This window comes from Equus asinus, chromosome 7, assembly GCF_041296235.1.
Source record: "Equus asinus isolate D_3611 breed Donkey chromosome 7, EquAss-T2T_v2, whole genome shotgun sequence".
Classification (NCBI taxonomy): Eukaryota; Metazoa; Chordata; class Mammalia; order Perissodactyla; family Equidae; genus Equus; species Equus asinus.
In genome coordinates this window covers 31,567,572-31,588,975 of record NC_091796.1, presented here as the reverse complement: position 1 = coordinate 31,588,975, position 21,404 = coordinate 31,567,572, and the positions used below count along the sequence as shown (strand labels likewise).

General features: G+C 35.0%; 1 protein-coding gene across 2 annotated transcripts in view; it reads right to left on the bottom strand.

Moving 5' to 3' along the window:
* RIT2 (Ras like without CAAX 2) overlaps nt 1-21,404 on the bottom strand; it is a 346,591-nt gene that overhangs the window by 271,573 nt on the left and 53,614 nt on the right. For both annotated transcript variants that reach the window (XM_014834700.3, XM_070513134.1), the window contains one exon: nt 2,595-2,651. In XM_014834700.3, coding sequence (XP_014690186.1) covers nt 2,595-2,651 — 57 coding nt within the window. The remainder of the gene's footprint in view (nt 1-2,594; nt 2,652-21,404) is intronic.

Below are 21,404 nucleotides of genomic sequence, written 5' to 3'. Positions count from 1 at the left end.
TGTTGCCCTATTCAAGCCATTAGACTTGAGAGGCTGGTAAGAAAAAGGTAAGGTTTTTGAAACACCAGTGCATATAAAGTTTTAAAAATAATGAAAAATAACAAACAACAGAGTGAGTTTGTGATCTTGTAAATGATATATTATTCTGTTGAACTTTCTGACAAGTTAAAATATTCAGAACTTTTGCCTCACAATTTCTCCTATTTTGTAACTCATAGTGGGTTATGCAAAGTTACCAACATTCCAGAATCAAGATATTTAAAAAATGGATTTAGATGATTATCAAACAAGAATTGTAGCTAATTACTTCTAAAACTTTACAAAATGATTATTTTCCCTTCAGAAACAAAACTGAACTCATCGAAGAAATCCTTCTTGATTAACAACATACTAATCGCCTGCTCGTAAATGTTACTAATTCAATTCAACTGATGAAGAGGTCTTGCTGAATTACGGGGCTGTAGGGAAAGAAGACAAATCCTTTACCCTTGACAAATAAAAATGGCAAGTAATAGGATATATTGGAGTATACGAGAAAGCCATTTTGTGTAAACCTAATTCGGCCTGACCTTGTCTTTCCAAAACGGCCTGACCGAGGCCATTGAGCATGCGTTGTATATCTGCTTTAGATATTCCCTATGGCAAGAGCAAAGGCCCTTGAGATAAAGGTGCAACTTCCCTCCCCCTCCCAAAATTGGCATTTCTTTAAAGATTAAGCATTTTTCCTTAGGCTAGAAACTGATTGCTGAGCTCACCTGTGACCACCCAGCTCAAGACAATAGACTTGCCTCCTGCTATGCCCTCTGAGAGAGCAGACCCACTACCTGCTGTGTCCATCAAGCGCTGTGCCGACAGGGCAATCTTGTGACTATTGTGGGAGGGACATTTCAATCATATGTGAAACAGCCTGTTTGGGGGTATATAACCACTCTGTATACCTCACTTCCTTGGTGCCCTTTCTTCCTTCTGGAAGAAAGGCCCCAGGCCATGGTCCTCAGATGTCAGCTCAGAATAAACTCACCCAAATTTTCATTTATAGATTGGTTATGGATTATTTTCGTCGACACCCTCTAGGTCCTTCTGGCTGGGCTACAAATTAAATTCACATGAGAAAGAATAACAGGAGAAAATCAAACAATGTTATATATCATTTATATGTAGGAGAGACCCAGAAAAACTGAGTAACTCACCAAAATGGCCAAGCTGCCAGCTTAAATATCATCTTCAGCTAAAGACAAAGGAGGGTGTTGTGGGTGGTGTTTTGGGACTTCAAAGGGGAAGAAGGTAATTCACATGGAAATAGAAAAACAAATGTTTGGTAAACAGAACTTTAATAAGAATGGGCTTAACAAGGACCCTCATAGTCTACTCTATGGTAATGACCTGTCTGGGGGACAGGCCTTTTATCCTAAATTCTTTTAGGCAGTTAGGGGAAAGGTCAAAGTTTCTTTCAGAGTCCTTTGTTCTTAAAAATAATCAAGCCAAAGAGACCTATTTTGAGGCAGCCAATTCTGATTCCCCACAGGAAATTACAAAGTAAGTACATTTTATTCATTTTAGCAATAGTATTCAAGCAAACATCCCGGAGGATTTTCAGGAAATGATGCAAGAGAATTATGTATAGGATAACTTTTTGTATACACAGTAGGAAGTTGAATTAAAATTGCTTGATGAGCAGAACAAGAACTGGAGGATCGTATCCATTGGGAGTGAGGGTAGGAGATATTTAGACTGAGGAAATAAAAAGGGTAAGCGATGAGGTGTAGTCTAAGGAGTGCACAGTCCAGGCAAGCAGGCAATTATGAGGAGTCCAGAAGGTATATGTTTCCTTCTTCCACAAAATAAAGTTTGATGTGTTTTCAATGCCAATGTGTTTCTAGACAAAGAATGCTATGGCAGGCTCTGCTTGGGAATTTTCAACTGATTCTTTAAAGTAGCTCTTTAAAAGAGTAAAGCAGTTTTAAAGAAATCTTTTCTGCTTTGATTGAGGAAGAAAACTTGTTCCCAAGTGCAATGGTCCAACATTATATATGGTAAAAAGAAAACTGAGTAGGAAAAATGAAACATGACTGGATTTGGGCTTTAACAATATTTTGACTCTTTGAGTCTCAGTTTCTTCATCCACAAGATGAGGATATTGAATAAAACTATATCTATATCTTACATCATTTCCAAATGCACCATTAACATGGTTAACCAATTCTACAACAGAAGATCTAGAGACTGATAAAGGGAGAAAATGACCAAATAAGCATACAATAGCATCGCTTCTATTATCCAGAGCACAGTTTTTCAAATGCAGGTAATTATCCATTAGTGCATCCTGAAATCAACTTAAGGTATTCCAAACATCATATATCAGAAAGAAACAGAATAGAACGGAGAGTAGGAGAGTGTATGGCAAGAAGTAAGGACAAATATTATTTCTTGAAGCTTTTATTGCAGTAGCTTACATATTACACATTTATATCTGTTTGTGTTAAGTCATAGTGTAAAATACATTTCTCATTCTCAACAGACACCAACAATATTTCTAAACCACTTATTTACAATGTCATTATTTGGGCTAAAGGAGAAAAGAAGCTTTTACTCACCAATAGTAGGGTCATGATAATCAGGGAACTGATGACTAATAAACTGCATTGTCATTGCTGAAGAAAAAGAAAGAATTTTAATTTAATAAACATTCACCAATTCATTAATAAGTTATCAACCAATGTAAGTTCATCAGTCTTTTAATAGATTCTAGTGAATGACTTATTTCTGTGAGTGACTTATTTAATTACACAATATGAACCACAAATGATGATAATAAGAGAAAGTTCTAGAAGGAAAAACTGTATCTAGAGTGAAAAACAATGCCAGATACTTCTCTGGAATAAATATGTCCAAATTTTAAGTGTGTTTCAATAAAAAATGAGTTGGAGTAAAAATAAGGAGGCTCTCGACACAATGAGAGTGTCAGCTAACTGTAGGATCCTTCTTGAATTGCTCTGGCTAAACAGTTGGTATTGTAAAGATCTTTTCATTAAAGGTCCTGCACATTCTCTGGAACTTAACTTCTTTGTATTTAAAATAAAGAGAGAATCTCTCAGGTCTCTATTGGTAATAAGGCACATGATTCTGTGAGTTTTTATCCTTAGTCAGCTTTTCGTAGTTAAAACTATTTGTCACTTTTATTTTGCCTAATCCATGTTATTTAGAACCTTTTATTAATTTTCATTACTTTTTTTGATATCTCCTCTAAATTCTCCACATTTTTTTCAAATCTATACTTTTGTAAAACATTTGTATTGTCTCTATTATAGAGTTTCCTCATTTAAATTTCCATTATTAGGAGAAGGGAACTCTGAAGTGAAGGAACAAACTAAGGGGAAAAATTAGTATATAAAAGTCTTTTCCTTTTTTTCGTGTGTGTGTGTGTGTGTGTGTGTGTGTGTGTGTGTATGTGTGACAAAGACTCTCTCCTTGACCAAACTTTAGTCAGGCTCCTCTGAGTCCTCTTCTCAACCAAGCCTTGACCTTGGCCCCTGTCCTGGCTTGGCCTGGATAGCTCAGCTATAGCAAGAATCCTGCTATGTCTGTTTAGTGAGATTCTCCTACCCTTGACATCTGATCACTCTCAATATCAGATCAAATTCCTCATCCCCCACACTTGATATCTCACCACCTTGGTCTTGTGCTTCCAGCAAGAATCCAGCTAAATCTGTTTAGCAAGAATCCACCTACTCTTGATGTCTCCTCTTCATAACTTTCCGTCCACCAATGCCCACCCTTTCTCCTTGCCTGTAACTCCTCACCTTTCCTTGATGTACTTGGAATTGAGTGCAGTTCTATAATGAAGTCCTTTTCCCCCTATTGCAATAGTTCCTGAATAAAATTTGTTGTTTCCACTTTACTTCTGGCTCTGCTTCCCTTTAAAAGTGTATACACCCATCAGCAAATGTTCAGAGCATGGAAGGCTGTTAAATTCAACAAACTTGTACAAGGCATTATCCTAACCCTGCTGAGAAATGCAAAGAAATGGGACCTGACCCAGTGAAAGAGAATTTCTGTTTACACTTTAACAGTGTTTACCTCCTGTCTTTGCATTGACAAAGGAAGTCTCCAAAGGAAAGTATTATTCAATTTGACAGTTTAGGGCGAATTTTTGAAATGCAAATCAACATTCCTTACAGATAGCCTTAGGAGTTAGAATATTTCAGGTAAACAAGCCAAAGCAACATGTTTACTAAGTGGATATCAAGGAGAATTTGGAAAATGTTTTTCATGAATTTTAAAATAGCAGTCTCCTCTATCTCTTAATCCCTGGCTGGTTTACTCTGAAGTAGAGCACAGAGATCAGAGGCATGGCCTCATGGTGAAAAGTTGGCTTGGCTAATCAATCAACTAAATTTCAAAGATAGCCCAGACTCAATAAATTTAAAACTTAAAATTTGAAACTAAAATTCCCACTCCACCCTACTCAAAGCAAAGAGATATATGTCTATTCACTAATGTGATTAAGAGCCTTGCCATCCATCTTGTGATAGTCAATTGTTTAGACTAAAATCTTGAGAATGTCTTTGGACACTTCCCCTTTCATATCCTTTGTCTGGTCACCATGACTACCTTGAATTTTCATTTTCACCTCCAAAATATGTTTCATATATGACTCAATTTTTTCTGATATTACTCTGGTCCAGAGTCTTATCTCTCTCTTAAAAATCTCTATTGCAATAGACTCAAAACTGATTTCTCTGTAGTTATTTTCTTTCCCTCCCATTAGAACTTTCACAATGGTACCAGAATCATCGTTTTAAAAACAATCATATCATTCATTCATATGTTAGCAGCTATTAGGGTAAAGACCATAGTTATTAACACGATATGTTAGCATATGTGTCTTTCTTACGCCCATCATACCTTTTCAGCCTCGGCTTTCATCACTGTCCAAACAGCTATTCTATGTCCTCAGACTTACTGAAGTACTTTCCATCCATGACCATGCCTATATCCTATGGCTTAGAATGGTCTTCACCTTCTCCTTCATTTTGATAACATACTGACAGAGACTGTCCTTAACGAAACTTCAGTCAGGCCCTTCTGAGCACTCCTCTAAACTAGGCCTTGACTTTTACGCTTCCATGTTCATCTCTCAATTGCCACTTTTTAGAAAGAATTCTGCTAAGAAGTCAGTTTAAAGAGAATTCCTCACACTGTATATGTGATCATCCTTGATATTTGATCAAACCCCTCATTCTCCATCATCCTTCATGTGCTATCTGGTACCCTGGCCTTCCTTCAGCAAGAATTCTATTCAGTCTGTTTAACCAGAATTCTCCCTAACGTTTTAGTGATTTTCCATCCACTGACCCTCACCTTGCTCCTTGGCTATAAATTTCCGTTTGCTATTCCTGAACTTGGAATTGAGCTTAGTTCTATATTGAGCTTTCTTTTCCCTTTTGCAATAGTTCCTGAATAAAATCTATTCTTACCTCTTTAATTACTGTTCAGCCCTGTTTTTCTTTAGCAATGTTAATAATGTTCCACATCTCCACTCAAGTGTCATACCATTCAATCAACACATTTAAACTCTTCATTTACCAGATGCCAGTACATGATAGTCATGGAAGCTACCAAGAAGCCTTAGGAAACACTGGGTATAATTACAGACTAAGTCAATGACCATAAACTTACAAAATAATTTTAAAGGCTGAAGAAGTTTGGAACAAATTTAAGGAAAAATATATAAGCATTTTAAGAACTGATAGATGTATTTGATATTAGACTTGAGAATCACAGAGGACTATTGGAAATAAATGAATCAGTCAAGGATTTACGTGTTACACTTGTTTATAAGAACTCCTAGCATATATTTAGATGATGGAGTTTGTGCTTTAATGGAAACCTGCTGCTTATTATATTGAAAAAGCCCTTCAATTCTCAAATCTTCTGACCTACCACTGAGACGGAACCAAAGAAGAGAAAGCCAGCTGAGCTTTGTTCTAGAACTTCAAAAGATAATTTTAGAAAGATTGATCTGTAAAACTTTCTTTTGTGTTTTACAAAGTGGATGCCTGATGGAACATCTAAGAGCCGTTTCCCTTTGCAGAGATGATATGTAAAACAAAGAATGTTTGAAAACTCTCTCCTAAATATCTATCAAATTCAATGTTGGAAATAAGCAATCTGATAAATACCTATCAATTGGACTGAATACTAAATTGTATTCATTTTACCATGTATGGGTTTATATCCTAAAGATTTGAGGATTCTGTTTTTCTTTTCCAAGAGTCATTCTGTGAGAAACTCAATCCAGCTCCTTCTCTCTTTTCAGAGATTACAATTGTATTGAATCTGTAATATCTTAATTCATTGGTTTTTAAGAATGTAATGAAAATGAGGGTCTATTCCTCTTTCCCAAAATACACATTCATATACACATATGTGCACAAAATTGAAAGATAAGTAGGAATCAATAGCTCTCAACTGAAAACACTTGTCCTAGAAATTACCTACATATGTCAGAAATCAACCTTTTTCTTAAAAAGAGGACATCCATGAACAGATTTGAGAGCATCTGAGAACCTCAATGTGAAATCTACCTCTCAGGAATTCCTAAAATTCAGCTGAGATATTTATATCTTACTGCATATATATCTTTAAAAAGAAAGTATTCCCTTGAGGAGTAGTATAGAAAGTTCCTTACTCTTGAATGTGAACCAGTTCAATGGATCAAGTTGAGAAAACTCACCTAGCAAGGGTGGCCAACCTATACTCAGTATATTCAGGAAAGACATAAGAAACCAGGGAAGGATAGTGCTAGAAATATTTTTCACAAATATTATCCTAGAACTCACCCTGGCTGTGGATTTGCCATTCTGTAAAAACTAACAAGAATCACCTTGGAAAATTTTGAAGAGGAGCAATCTTACTTGAGGCCAAGATAACTTTTCCACATGCTTTAGAAAATCTGCTATGTTAACAGATTCACACCATTTTTCAAAGTTTACTAGAAGTTGCCATCTTTTGGTAATAGGTGAGTCTTTTTGTATTTATATATTTGAAATGCTTAAGAAGTGTTGCGCAAAGTACTGAGCTTTTAGATAATACAAGGATGGACTTACTGTATTCAGAGATTCACTCAGTCATAATCATTGCCAAAGCACATTTAGCAGTTCTTATCTCAGAGACTGGATCACTGAACTCATCAGGAGGCCACAGATATTAGCCAGGAATAAGAATGCTGAGGAAGGAATGACATGACGGGAGGCAAGCACAAGAATTGATTTAATCTCATGAAATATCTTATAGCCCTTGATCAAAATAAAACTGTGTGTATGAATCAGGTTAATACTGGTATTAGATAACTGAATCTCTATATCAAAGTGAACCACTAGGATAGTTATTATTTGTTTTCTGAAAGACTATTGATTTTAGATGTAATTTTAAAGTCTTCTGCCTTGCTAAATTATTTTATTATTTAGTTGTTTTATCATGATATTTTAGGAGTTTCTATCATATCATCTACAAATAGAATTACTTTTCAATTTTTATTTTATAATTAATTTATTTTGTGTATATTCATTGGTTAACTCATTCAGTACAATATTAAATAGTAGTGCAGATAGTGATCAACATTGACTTTTCTTGACCTTAGTGGAAATAACTTTTTTTTCCCCAGTGAGACACTGGTGTTAGTATTGTGATATATTTACATATTTCATTATATTATGAAAGCAGTTATTCATTTCTGCTTTCTTGAAACCTTTAATAAGAAACAAGAGTTGTACTTTTTCAAAGGCATTTTTAGTATACTGGAGATAATCACATTATTCTTCTACTGTGAATCACTAATATGGTGACGTATTAATAGACATCCTAATATTGAGGCAACCTTGCATTCCAGGATTGGAATATATTTGGTCATGATGTCTTACTTTTTATTGAGGTATTAGGGTCTGCTAATACGTTATTTAGGATTTTCATATTATTATCCATAAGTAATATTTGTCTACAGTTTTCTTTTTTAGGTTATCTTTATCAGGATTAGGTATCAATCTTGTGTTTCCATTATAGAATAATTTAGGAGATTTTCATTTATTTTCTATGCTCTGAGATAATTTCCATAGCTTTGGAACTATCTGGTCTTTAAAGCTTTGGTAGAATCTCCTGTGAAACCATCTGGGCCATTTGCCTTTTTAATAGAGGTAGTTGCTTGATACTTCTCTCTGTTTATTCTGTGCATGTTTGTCTAAGTTTTATAACTCTACTGGAGACAATTTTAGGAATTTTACTATCTGAAGAACTTATCCATCTAGGTTTTCAATCTTGTTTTCAAAGAGGTATACAGGCTTACCACATGATGTTTTAAATTTTCATTTTTTCTCTAGTTATTTCCTCCTTATATTTTTTATGTTTGCTGTTGCCATTTTTTATTTGCTTAAATTAGCTAGTAGTTTGTCTATTTTGTTTAATTTTCAAAGAATTTTAATTTTGATTTCATTATGATTACCACTACTGCTATTGTTATTACTATCCATTGATTTTCTTTTCTTTTCCTTACTGCTTCTGCCTTTATGATTTCCCTAGTTGTGTTTCTTTTGCTTTACTTTTTGTTAACTCAGTTCATTTATTTTCATTCTTTTAATTTTTGTTGGTAAAAGTTTTTTAGATACAAACTGTCCTCTGATCTCTGCTTTATATATCCCCTGTATGTTCTGATATTATTTTTCAGAAATTTATAATTTCTATTTGTATTTTTCCTTTCACTTACAAGTTGATAAATTGAAAGCTCTTTTCAATTTCCAGCTGGAAGAGACTTATAGCTTCTTATTTTATTTTTAATTTCAGTTTTACTGTCTTTTGATCAGAGAGCATTATTTCTGATATCTTTATGTAACTTACAATTTTTGGTCTCTTAATATATAATTAATTTTAATGGTTTTCATATTGATATGTGCATCAATAAGGTCTTTATTGATTATATTTTAACTCTTTTATATTCTTATTTATATTTTGTCCACTGCTCTGTCTTGTATTGAGAATGATGTATAAACTCACCCATTATAGATAACTGTTGTGTTATCTATATTTGGTGCATATATTTGGTGTTGTGTTATTTAGTGTGTAAGTATTTTTAACTGTAGTAATTTAATTATGGTTTGCTGCTTGTATTATTTAAAAGTGTCTTTCTTCATCTCATTTAATTATTTTTTTTCTTTTTTGTCTGATGTCAAGATTTTAATCACTGCTTTATTTTTGTTTTAATTGGCTTGGTTTATCTTTGCCCATTCTTTTGCTTTTAACATTTTAAATCATTGTATTTGGGTGTGTCTACTGTATATTACATGATGTTGAATTTTGTTTGAGACAATTTGAAAATTGTTTTCTTTCAATAGGCAAGTTAAATTTATTCATATTTACCTGCTCTTACATTCCCCCATGTCTTTTCATGACTTGACAGCTCATTTCTTTGTAGCACTAAATAATATTGCATTGTCTAGATGTACCAGTTTAGTTACCCTCTCACCTACTGAAGGACATCTTGGTTGCTTCCAAGTTTTGGCAGTTATGAAGAGACCTGTTATAAATATCCATGTGCAGGTTTTTGTGTGGATATAAATTTTCAACTTCTTTGGGTAAAGCCTGGATATATTTATAATAGGTATGTTTAGTTTTGTAAGAAACCATAAAGCTATCTTCTAAAGTTCATTTGAACTTTAGCTGCACATCCTTGCCAGCATTTGCAGTCATCAGTGTTCTGGATTTTGGGTATTCTAATAAGTGTATAGTAGTATCTCATTGTTTTTTTAATTTGCATTTCCCTGATGACATACGGTGTGGAGCATCTTTTTATATGCTTATTTGCCATTTGTATATTTTCTTCAGTGAGGTGTCTGTTAAGGTCCTTGGCTCATTTTTAAATTGTGTTTTTTTTTTCTTATTGTTGAGTTTTATGAGTTCTTCATATATTTTGGATAACAGTCTTTTGTCAGATATATCTTTTGGAAATGGTTTCTCCTAGTCTGTGGCTTATCTTCTAATTCTCTTGATATTGTCTTTGGCAGAGTAGAAATTTTTAATTTTAATGACATTCAGCTTATTAGTTATTTTTTTCATAGATGGTGCTTTTGGTGTTGTATCTAAAAAGGCATCACCATACCCAAGGTCCTCTAGGTTTTCTCCTATGTTATCTTCTAGGTGTTTTATAAGTTTGCATTTTACATTTAGGTCTACCATCCATTTTGAGTTAAGTTTTGTGACCTGTATAATGTCTGTATCAAGATTCACCTTTTGCATGTATATGTCCAGTTGTTTCAGTACCATTTGTTAAAGAGACTATCTGTATTCCACGGTATTGTCTCAACTCCTTTGTCAAAGATTAGTTGCCTACATTTGTGGGGCTCTATTTCTGGGCTCTCTGTTTTGTTCCATTGATCTATTTGTTTATTCTTTCACCAATCACACTATCTTGGTTACTGTAGCATTATAGTAAGTCTTGAAGTCAGGTAGCATCAGTCTTCCAACTATGTTCTTCTCCTTCAACATTAGGTTAACAATTCTAGGTCATTTGCCTCTCACTGTAAACTTTCCAATCAGTTTGTCTATATCCATATGATAACTTGCTGGGATTTTGATTGAGATTGCATTGAATGTATAGATTAAGCTGGGAAGATCTGACATCTTTAAAACATTGAGTATTCTTACCCATGAACATGGAATATCTCTCCATTTATTTATTTCTTCTTTGATTTCATAATCAGAGTTTTATATTTTTCTTCATATAGATTTTGTATATATTTTGTTAGCTTTCTTACTGCATTCTTTGCAACAAAATGGCAGAAGAGTGAAGAGAGTGAATTCATGGAATATTGTGCAAGAAAATTTTTAGGAAAAAGTCCCCAAAATGTTGTATATTACTATATTTATGTTTTTTATTTTTTAATCAGGCACAGTTACTTGGTTCCATCTAACAGCTATGGGGCTGAGGTGTGTGTCAAGAAGAAAAGGAAATGGGTTTTGGTGAACACATAGCAGCCTCTAGCACATGCAAGGAAATACGAAAATGTCAAATGAAAGAAAATAAAATGTCATCCTCCACCCTCCAAAAAGAGAAATCATTATCTGAAAAACCGACTTCAGTCTTAATGCTACTCTTTTCCATACTTATTTCTATAAGTGATACTTCTAAATTTTTCTAAATAAAGTATCCTTTAATTTTTGCTGAATATGTCCAGGAATTATTACAAGAAGCCACACGTGTTTAAATTTTGTAAGTTACAGCAATCTACATGAGAGAAATCTGTATAAATTTTATAAATTTAAAAATTAATTCTATAGCTAGGAATATGTGTAAAGTGATGGGTGAAGTGTTTTCTTCAGGTCAACTTTGTGGTCATCATGAAAAGTCCTGGATAAGAAATAGTGATAGGAGGTTTGTCACACTCTGCGCACATAAATGCTTCTCTTATGTCAGTTTGTCTTTCCCTGGCTTCATGGATATAAAAAAGTACAGAATGCGTACAAGTAGAGAAGACATTTAAAGATCAGGAAAGTTGAGTAATCCATTGTAACCTTACTAAAAGTAATTAGGAATGAAAATACAGAATATTTGGTGGACTCAAATAGCCCTGGTCTTTTTGACTTCCAAAATTATTACAGTTTGTGGATGACCCTGGTTAGAAACAAGAATAATTTTTTACCTTTTAGAAATGAACATTTACTTAATATTCAGCTGCAGATACCATCAGGAAGTGCCTGATGGATTTTATATTAAAGACTCTTTGCCTTTATTAGTGGTCATACCATTAACATATGTTATGTAAATATAGCACTTGCCAGGACTTTATAAAATATTCATTAAATACATACAATAAATAATGGGCAATTGCATCTTAAATGTTCTTACAGAAGTAGTGGTGAGAGATTAAATACAATCATTTTTTTAAGCAAACGCATTATGATTGGACTCCTCTTTTTTATGCATATGTTTTTATTTAAATTTCCATTTTATTATTCAGGTATCCCAATAATTTACTATTTCCTTTTAAAGTTAAGTTTAAATCAACTGCTTCTTGCTTTGCATAATTCAATATTAAGCCATCAAATTTACCGATATGAAAAATCTGACAACATTATGTATCACCCTCCTTGGAATGTCAGTGGTATTTGGCCAGAGGCAGAAACTGTCAGTTACGGAAAAGAAAAATTATGGAAAGAAAGAAGTCATTGTCTACAAAACTTTTTAAAAGGATTAAAATGCTGCGTAAAATCACACTACTTCATTATTACTCTCCCTATCTCCCACCAGCTCTAAAGAATTTGATACTTATGGAAAACACCAAGCAGAAACACTTTGGAGAATGGTATAATCTAATAACCACAGAGACAGAGGTTGGCAAATAATTTCTTTTCCTTTGGAACTTGATGGCCTGTCAGTGGAATGGGAAAGATGAAATGGGAATCTGATCACTAAGATTTAACCTCATTCCTCTCTTGGTTTGTTGTGGAACCCTGACAAAATTACTTAAACTCTTTGTGTCAATTTTCTTGTCTGCACAGTGACAAGAGGAAGGAAAGACAACTTAAAGCTGCATCCAGGTTAAGCATTCTGCAATACCTCTGTCTTCATCTCATTGTCACCATCATCATTAGTTCTTCATCCACTTAGGGTCTGGTTCTGTTATCTCTCTTGTACTTGCGTCTTCTATTTAGTCATTCTGTTCCAGCCACACTCTCTTCCTAGGAGTTTTTCAAAACCTTTTAAGCCACAATCCATCTCAAGGAAGAGCCTTCGCTGATGCTGTTACCCCTGACTGGAATGTTCTTTTCCAAGATATTTGCTTGTCTTGCCTCTTTCAGATTATCATCTCTTGATTTACAGTTAAACTCAAGTGAAAATGGTTAATAGTTTTATTTTTCCACTGTAACTCACATTTACAAACATTTTCCAAAATGCGTTGCCTCAAAGGTCAGAAACAGCCTCATGAGAAGCCCTAGCATGGGATATTTCCCAAAGAGGGCATGCCACCCTGCTGAGTAACTTGATTGAGATGAAGGGGCCACCAACCTGGAATGCCCCCAAACAGAATGATAGGATCCTTCCAAAGTCAAGATAATAGAGAAACACTAACAATAGTGGTCTAGTAGGGTCTTCATGAATTTTGGCAAAGATATCCAAAGAGTCTTCCTTATTTCTCTTTGCAGTTTTGAGTGCTGAAGAGGTGGAACTGTTGCATAGACTGAAAACAATGCTGAATTCAAAATTAGGTGAGAGGAATCCTAATTTCCATGTTAATGCCACCATTCCTTTCTTCTAATTAATGCATTTCTAACATGAATAGGGTTCTCTCCTGTTTTCTCTAGGGGTACTACAGGTTCTAAAATCCATAAAATTAACATTTAGACAGAGGAATTCAACACGGGTCGTTTGGTGCCTTCTACATCAAAAGCATAAATCAACATATTTACTTCAAGATGCATAAAGCTCAGGAATTTAGGCATATGCCAACCCTAAGCCTACAAATTTGGATTTTCTCCATCAACGATTTTCTTGGAACAGAATCATCACAGTTCAAAGATACACAGGTAATATGATAATGTAATTTAATTTGTTCATTTACTCATAAAACATAGATTGAAGGCCTGAGGTGTTTCCATGTTACTAGACGTGTGGATATAGGATGAGGATGATTGAGAAGGGAGGGGTTGAGATTTGGGGTTTGAGGGATAGATTAGAAAATGGAACCATTTGGTTGTGGGAATGGCACTAAACTAGGGGGTTGGATAAGAGAGCAACCCTTTCAGTTTCCTTTTCCTGAGGGTTCCCTTTCCAGGGAATGCTCTCCTTCACTTCCTTTTCTCTTCCTCTCCCCATAAACCCACTGCTAAAAGAAAGAAATGGTGCTTCCCAGGACATTAAAAATTCTATTCGTCTTCACTAAGTGATTTTCAAGGATGATTGATGGGACACAAAAAGAAGTGGTGGATATTAAAACTTGGTAATACCAGTTATTGCTTATTTGCTCTATGCTGACAGTTTATTTTGTACTCAATGAAACAAAGAAGGAAAATAGACATTTTCACCAATCATTTTTCAAATATTTTATCAGTTAAGATAAATCTCATCTCCTTAGGTAAATGAAATACTGTTGATGCCCTGAATACATGTACTAACATACACAAATATATCTTTCTCTTTAGCTCCATTCTTAGAGCACAATAATTAATGAAGACAGTTATTGAATTCTCTTTTATGTGTGAATGGTTGATGGTAATCAGAAAGAGTACCAAAGTGCTCAGATTTTAGAATGTTTATTATTTGTCATGGGAGCTATGATAGACATTAATATCTAGTCTATATCAGAATTTATATTCTTTTTATTTGCCATAATAAGAATTTAGTCTGTCGTGACATCCTGATCCAACAGTGAAAGCATTTTCTGGCATTTCATCATTTTAGTAACTAATGGACAACATATCTTCTGGGCTGAAGGTTTTCCTTTAGTAGGTTTAGATGAATATTCCCAAAGCATAAAACACCTAGGATTTAAGTGTTACTATGTTATTGCATATTTGCTAAGTATTTTCCTTTATTTGATGAATCTCCTTCTTATTTCTAAGAATTTTTTAATTCTCTTTGTAGACTAGGTCAAAGGCTAGTGACAGGGTTCATGACATGCTGCTCCAAAATATGGCTCTTTGGCATTTTAAATATTTTAAGCTAAAGGAATTTGAGAAACAGTAGGTACAGGAGGGACTCTGACCTCCTAAGCTCCCTTGAAGCTGGCCATAAGACCCTCTTGTGAAAGACACCCTCTCTATACCCGGAGGAAAAGAGCATCCTTATCTCTGACTATGGAGGGACACCAAGAGGAATCAGAACAAACAGTCCTTGCTAAGCCCCTCAGGATACTATTCTTAGCTCATACTCTTTTGTCTTATCACATTTTCCATGACCTTACGCTCTTTATCACACCTCCCATAAAAATTCTCAGGCTTAACTACTTCTTCTGATCTTCAATTCTTTAGGAAGTCTCCAGTGTCATGTAAAACTTACGTTAAATAAGTTTGTGTGCTTTCTCTTGTTAATCTGTTCTTTGTCAGTCCAATTTACAGACCTCCAGCATGAGAACCTAAGACAGGTAGAGGAAGAGATTTTTCCTCCCCTACACTAGTCAGCTGCATGTTCATTGGAAGGCATGAAGAATATTCTCCTGCCCCATTATATCTCTCTTCTTCCTGGCTGAAATTTTCCATTTAGTGACTGTACCTTGAATGTTTCTGGATTCCTGGACTCTCTTCTTAAAACTCCATTAGCTTCTATCAGTTTTTATAGCCCTTAATGATGCAATAGATGCTTCAGCCAGGGAGAAAAGTTCTGAAAAGGGAGGATGGGCCATATCCTGAATGAAAGACACTTTTTCCATGGCCTGACCCAGATCATCTCTATTTACATTAATAATGTTAATAATTATAATAACCCTTATAATACTACGCTTTTTCATGGCATCAATTGGTTTATACTTTATTTTAAACCATACACTTCTTTTCACAACATATGTGAGATGATATAAATCTAAAGGCAAAGGCTAGTAGACTGGGTGTCAGAAGCAAGATTTAGGGTAATCCTGACAGGCTGGAATGATGGACCAAACCTAGAAAGATGAAAGGTAACAGATTAACACAAAAGTTTTGTATTTTAGTTCAAATAATCAATTTTATCATTACAAAAGTATAGAATGAGTAGACCTAGTATGACATCTGTTCAAATAAAGAAAGATGTGGGGGTTAGGGTTAGGTCTACATAATTATCTGACCTAAGAAAAAATTTGAAGGAGGTGCACAGTTTAGGGCAGCTTCTGACTACGTTATTGAATTTCAACATATCACTGGTTGGTTCTTTATACTGGATTTGTTATGGTAACATGAACAAATCCACTGGCTGGATTCTGGCCTGGACTGGATTTCATCCAGCCCCCATGACGAATATGCTTGCACCCCAACACAACCCTGAGATGAGGTCTGCATACTGCTGGGCTGATTCTGCCGAACTACAAACAGCTGATAGGCCAGGGGCCTGGCTTCCCGGAGACTGGAAGCCCTGTGCTGGCAGACAACACAGTTCCTTACTCTCTCAACATTACAGAACTGAATCATCCTTATTCTGTCTAGGGAAGTGGTTCTCAAAGTATAGTCAAATAACCCCTAGGAGTCTGAGAAACCCTTTCACAGGGTTAATGATGTTCTCTCTTTTCCAACTTCATATCTCTATGAAACTGGACTTTTTTTATATACTCAACCAAAACAACATCCTGCAGCATATTGAATAGAGAAGTAGATAGACAGTTCTGTCTTTTTTGTTTGTTTTGTTTTTGCTGAAGATTTTCCCTGAGCTAACGTCTGTTGCCAATCTTCCTCTAATTTGTATGTGGGTCGCTCCACAGTATGGCCACTGACGAATGGTGTAGGTCCATGCCTGGGAACTGAACCAGGCCGCTGAAGTGGAGTGTGCCAAATTTAACCTCTAGGCCACGGGACCGGCCCCTCAACTGTCTTTTAAGCTAGATATCTTTGAAGATTTAAAAATATGTAAAATAATGTCATTGTCATTTATTTTTTGTTTTGGAAATTATAGATTTAAAAATTCACTTATATATTTTAAATTAATATTTATTATAAATTTTTATAAACTAGTTCAGTTTTATAAAATGTTAGTTGTAATTTATAACATGGCTCATAACAATAGAAACAACCTGTATAATCTAAGCTCTTTGGGGGTCCTTAATCATTTTCAAGTGAATGAAATTATCCTAAGACCAAAAAGTTTGAGTACCTCTCATCTAAAGTGAAATCTCATCCTGGTTAAATAAAAGTAAGTGGAAAGAACTATTATTATTCATATCATACCTCAATTAATAATATTTCAAAAGCCTATAATGAAAGCCCACTGGGTCAAGATACCTAAATATGAGTCCCGATCTCTATTTTCCTTCTTTCTCATTTCCTTTTGTTTTCTATCTTTTCTTCTCTGTCTCTATGTCATATGTTCATGGCTATTGTGATTATGTATTTTCCTTTTCATCTTTTCTTTTTTCACTCACAATATCTCCATTCAGTAACCAATTGTTTCTCCCTGTCCTTCTCTTTCTTCCTTCCCAGAACTTGCTGCCATATTTTTCTACATCACTACTACCATAAATACACATAATATCAAATTATGGAACTAAAAATAAATGCTTTGTTTAATAATAAAGTTTTAGTGTATTTCAATCAAAGCTCTCCCATTAAGATAGCTAAAATTAAAATTTTTGTGACATTCCTGAAAACCTGAAAAAACACCAAAAATAAATTTCTAATTTATACTTTAATATCATGTTTGACTTTTTCTCAAGACACTTTTTAACATTCTTAGAACAGCACAAAGAGAAAATAATGTAAAAATAAAAGAAAATTATTTTTATGAACTAGGAAGTGAAGAGTCTTCAAAAAAGAAGACTGGGTGAAATGTGAAGAAAAAGGAAGAAATTGCTGTGACAAAGTCTGGAGCCAGAGGCTTATTATATATCAAGATTTGTTTTTAAATTATGTTTTGTTGGAATGATTTCTCCCAGAGAGAACGGAAATGCTAAGAAGAAACTCTGCAATTGGGTATGGCTAGAAAATTTGGGACAACTTAATGACAGATGTCAAATTTGTGCTCTCACTTTATTTTTAAGTTATACTCTGTTGTTTCTTCTCTTTACTAAACTTACGTTACACACAAAATGTTGGGGGGTTCTACTGTTTGATCCACCATAGGATGGAGGCTTTCCGGTTAAAGATGATGGCAGGCCCTGGGGCTGATAGCAAAACTCAAAGCACGTAAGACCAATGAAGTGGCTGCTGATGTAGATTGACTAAGGGAAATGTATGTCACCTTTGGAATCACCAAAAATTAGACAAAGGCAGACTGATCTTCCCACAGTGTGTTGTACTGGGGTTTGAACCATTAAACTGAGAGATTTTCTGACTTCTATTCCAGTTATTTTAACTATCATTGCATTATATCAGTTAGTGTTATCTTCAACTACATGTAATTTGAGATTTGAAGTCAACTGAGATCGAGAACAAGGAACCTGTTTCTCTTTTGTATCCTGTTATTAATATTCATTATCAAACATGATACGAAGTGTAATAAGTATTCAGCAAAGATTGGTAACTGACTTTCCCTGACGTAAATAAATACATCAAATTTTTTTAAACCATTAATTCAAAGCAATGAATGTTTAGGTTGTAAGATTACACTCAATTGTCAGTCTGGTGAAACAGTTAAGAAAGCAAATGCTAGAGGATTAAGACATTTCCTGGATTTGAATTTTGACTCCATGACTTACATGTTTGTGACTTTGGAAGAGTTAATAAATAATCTGTTTTGTTTCTCAGTTGCCTCATCTGTAAAATAGGGTTAATACTAATACCTACTATTTGGTTGTTATGAAAAGAAGGTGAAACAATATATGTAAAGAACTTAGGCTGGTGACTGGGCAATTCTAAGCTCTCAATGAACATTATTTACCATGATTCTTAAAACTCTTTTATTTGGAATGACTTATATGATTTCTGTATTTCAATATTGTATTGTGGTCTCAGGGTCAAATTAGCTAGAATATGATGTTTTTGTAAATCACAACTCACATATGTCCATACGATGCTGTCCTTCTGTTTGAAACAGAACATTTCAATCAACTGATGTTTTGCTTTTGTGAGCACACTTTGTTTGATAGTCCATGTATTATCATGGGAATGACAGTTGTTCATTTATTTTTTTTGTTGAATTAATGAATCAGTAGAGAAGAGAATACAATCAAGGTACTGGTTTCAAAAATAATTTCGACCACATGTCACACTAAATTGAAAACGTTGCTTGAATCTAGAACATACACCCTGTTTACTTGGTTAGGGTTGTTTCCTGTTGTTTGCTTTTCCCAATCTCTAAATTGTAGCACTACTAGTATAGCTCTCTGACTCTGGAGCAGAAGTTAAGTGAATCATAGAGAGATAACTGGCACACCAGCACTGACAGACGTAACAATAGTGAATCCTGGCATGTGAAGTCTCACAGACAGCCTGGTCTTCCCTTTCATAAACAATGACACAGTAGGAACTACCTGGAATCTGTCCAGGGTTTGATAGAAAGATCATTGAGCAATGGTGTCAAGAGAGCTGAGTTCTCACAATGGCTAATGCTAGCTCATTAAGTTAATTCAGACAAATCACAATAACAGATTTCGTTCATTCCTTCACTCTAAACCACGAGGGCTGTACTAGATATTTTATTAACTTTTATTCTCTGTACTTGTATTCAACAAACAACTACACTACAGTTAGGTACCCTGTTAAGTTTTGGGACACAGAGTTGAAATAGGTAAACTTTGTCTTTAAGGAATTCACAGTAGAGTGAAGGACAATAAATGTTACGATAATTAATCACAAGGTCTTTTTTAGGCAAAGAAGAAGGGAGTGCAATTTAACCAGAGAGGTAAGTAATTATTTTCCTGAGAAGGTGGGGTCTTCCCTGAATCTTGAAGAGTGACTATGTGTTAATAATGTGCATGATGTAGAGACCAGCGGAGACCTCTCGGGCAAAAGAAATGGCTCAGAAGCCCCAGGCTCGGGAAACAAGCAACATTCAGGAATTTCTGGTAATTCAGTTTAGATGGAGCCTGGGTGTGGAAGGGCCAGATGGAAGATAGAGAAAGAAGCCAATGTCATAGGGCTAAGGGCGCATTATGCCCTGCTAAACATTTTAGATTTTCTCCTGAAAGCAGTGGGTAATCGTGAAAGGATTTTTTAGAGGGAAGTGACATATTCAGAATTGCATTGCACAACACCCCCTGGTAGAAATAAGGAATAGATAGGAAGTGGCATTACTGGGTGCAGGGCTACCTGTTAGGAAGGTGCTGTGGGAAAGCTGGGTGAGAAATGATGACGGCTTGACAGAAGACTCCAGCAGCAGAGGTGGGAAGGAAGGAATGGAAGTGATAAATATTACAGAAAAGAATCTGTAGGAATTAAAGAGTGATTAAACGTATGAGACACGGAAGTGAGTTATTTTTCTGGGTGGATGAGGTGGTGCCTTTTGCCAAGAGACCACAGGAATATGAAAAGGTTAGAAAAGATGATGAATTTCCATTTTGAACAGATTCAGTTTAAGGTTCCTGTGGATTTATAATGGAAGTTATCCATCAAAAAATTGGGCATATGAGTCTAGAGATCAGGAGATGAACCCTAAAACATCTTTTCAAATAATATTATAACTCAATTTCCAAAAAAATTTACTTAAGTAATAAAAACTTTTTAGTGTTGGCTGTGTGGTAGCCACCAGTTTAAATCTAAATAATTGAACAAATGAATATTATTTATTTGCTATATGTGTTGCTCTTGCTTTAAAGTAGCTCATTAACTCAGAAGGAATATAAGCCTTATTGTCTAATAATTAACCCTCAAAATAAAAAATCAGAAATGCCAAAAGACATTTCCATTTTTAAGTCTTTTTTTTTTTTTTTTTTTTTGCTGAGGAACATTAGCCCTGAGCTAACATCTGTGCTAATCTTCCCCCACTTTATATGTGGGTCACTGCCACAGCATGACTGATGAGTGATGTATGTCAGCGCCTTGGATCCAAACCCATGAGCCTGGGCTACTGAAGCAGAACATGAACCACTATGCTATGGGGGTGGCCCCCATTTTGAAGTCTAACATATTTTAGGATACCCCTCAATTTGTTTTTTGGATTTTTTTTGAGGAACATTAGCCCTAAGCTAACTATTGCCTGTCCTCCTCTTTTTGCTGAGGAAGACTGGCCCTGAGCTAACATCTGTGCCCATCTTCCTCTACTTTATATGTGGGATGCCTACCACAGCATGGCTTTTGCCAAGCAGTGCCATGTCCGCACCTGGGATCTGAACCAGCGAACACCAGGCCACCGAGAAGTGGAACATGTGCACTTAACCACTGCGCCACCAGGCCAGCCCCACCCTGCAATTAGTTTTATCCAGATGAAATTGTTACATTTTCAAGCTAAAGCTTCCTTTTACTCTATTTTCTACTCCTTATCTTTCTGTGCAGCTTTTGGGTTATGACAAGACTCTTCATTTCCTGTATGATGTAGAGACAGACAGGGTACCCAGGGCTCCACCAAAGTTCTACAAGCCAAGTACTGCCAGGCAATAGCTTCCTGGACAATGATATTCTTCTCTCATGAATTTATCTTAAGCTTTTGTCTTTTTACTGCTTATGTCCTTCTATTCAACAATGACTAATAAATAACAATCAAGTCCTTTTTCCTTCTCACAACATCAACCTTTAATTATGGCATGGACTTTTATTACATATATAATTAAAAAGTTAAATAGTTCCATTGATATATGTGAAAAAGA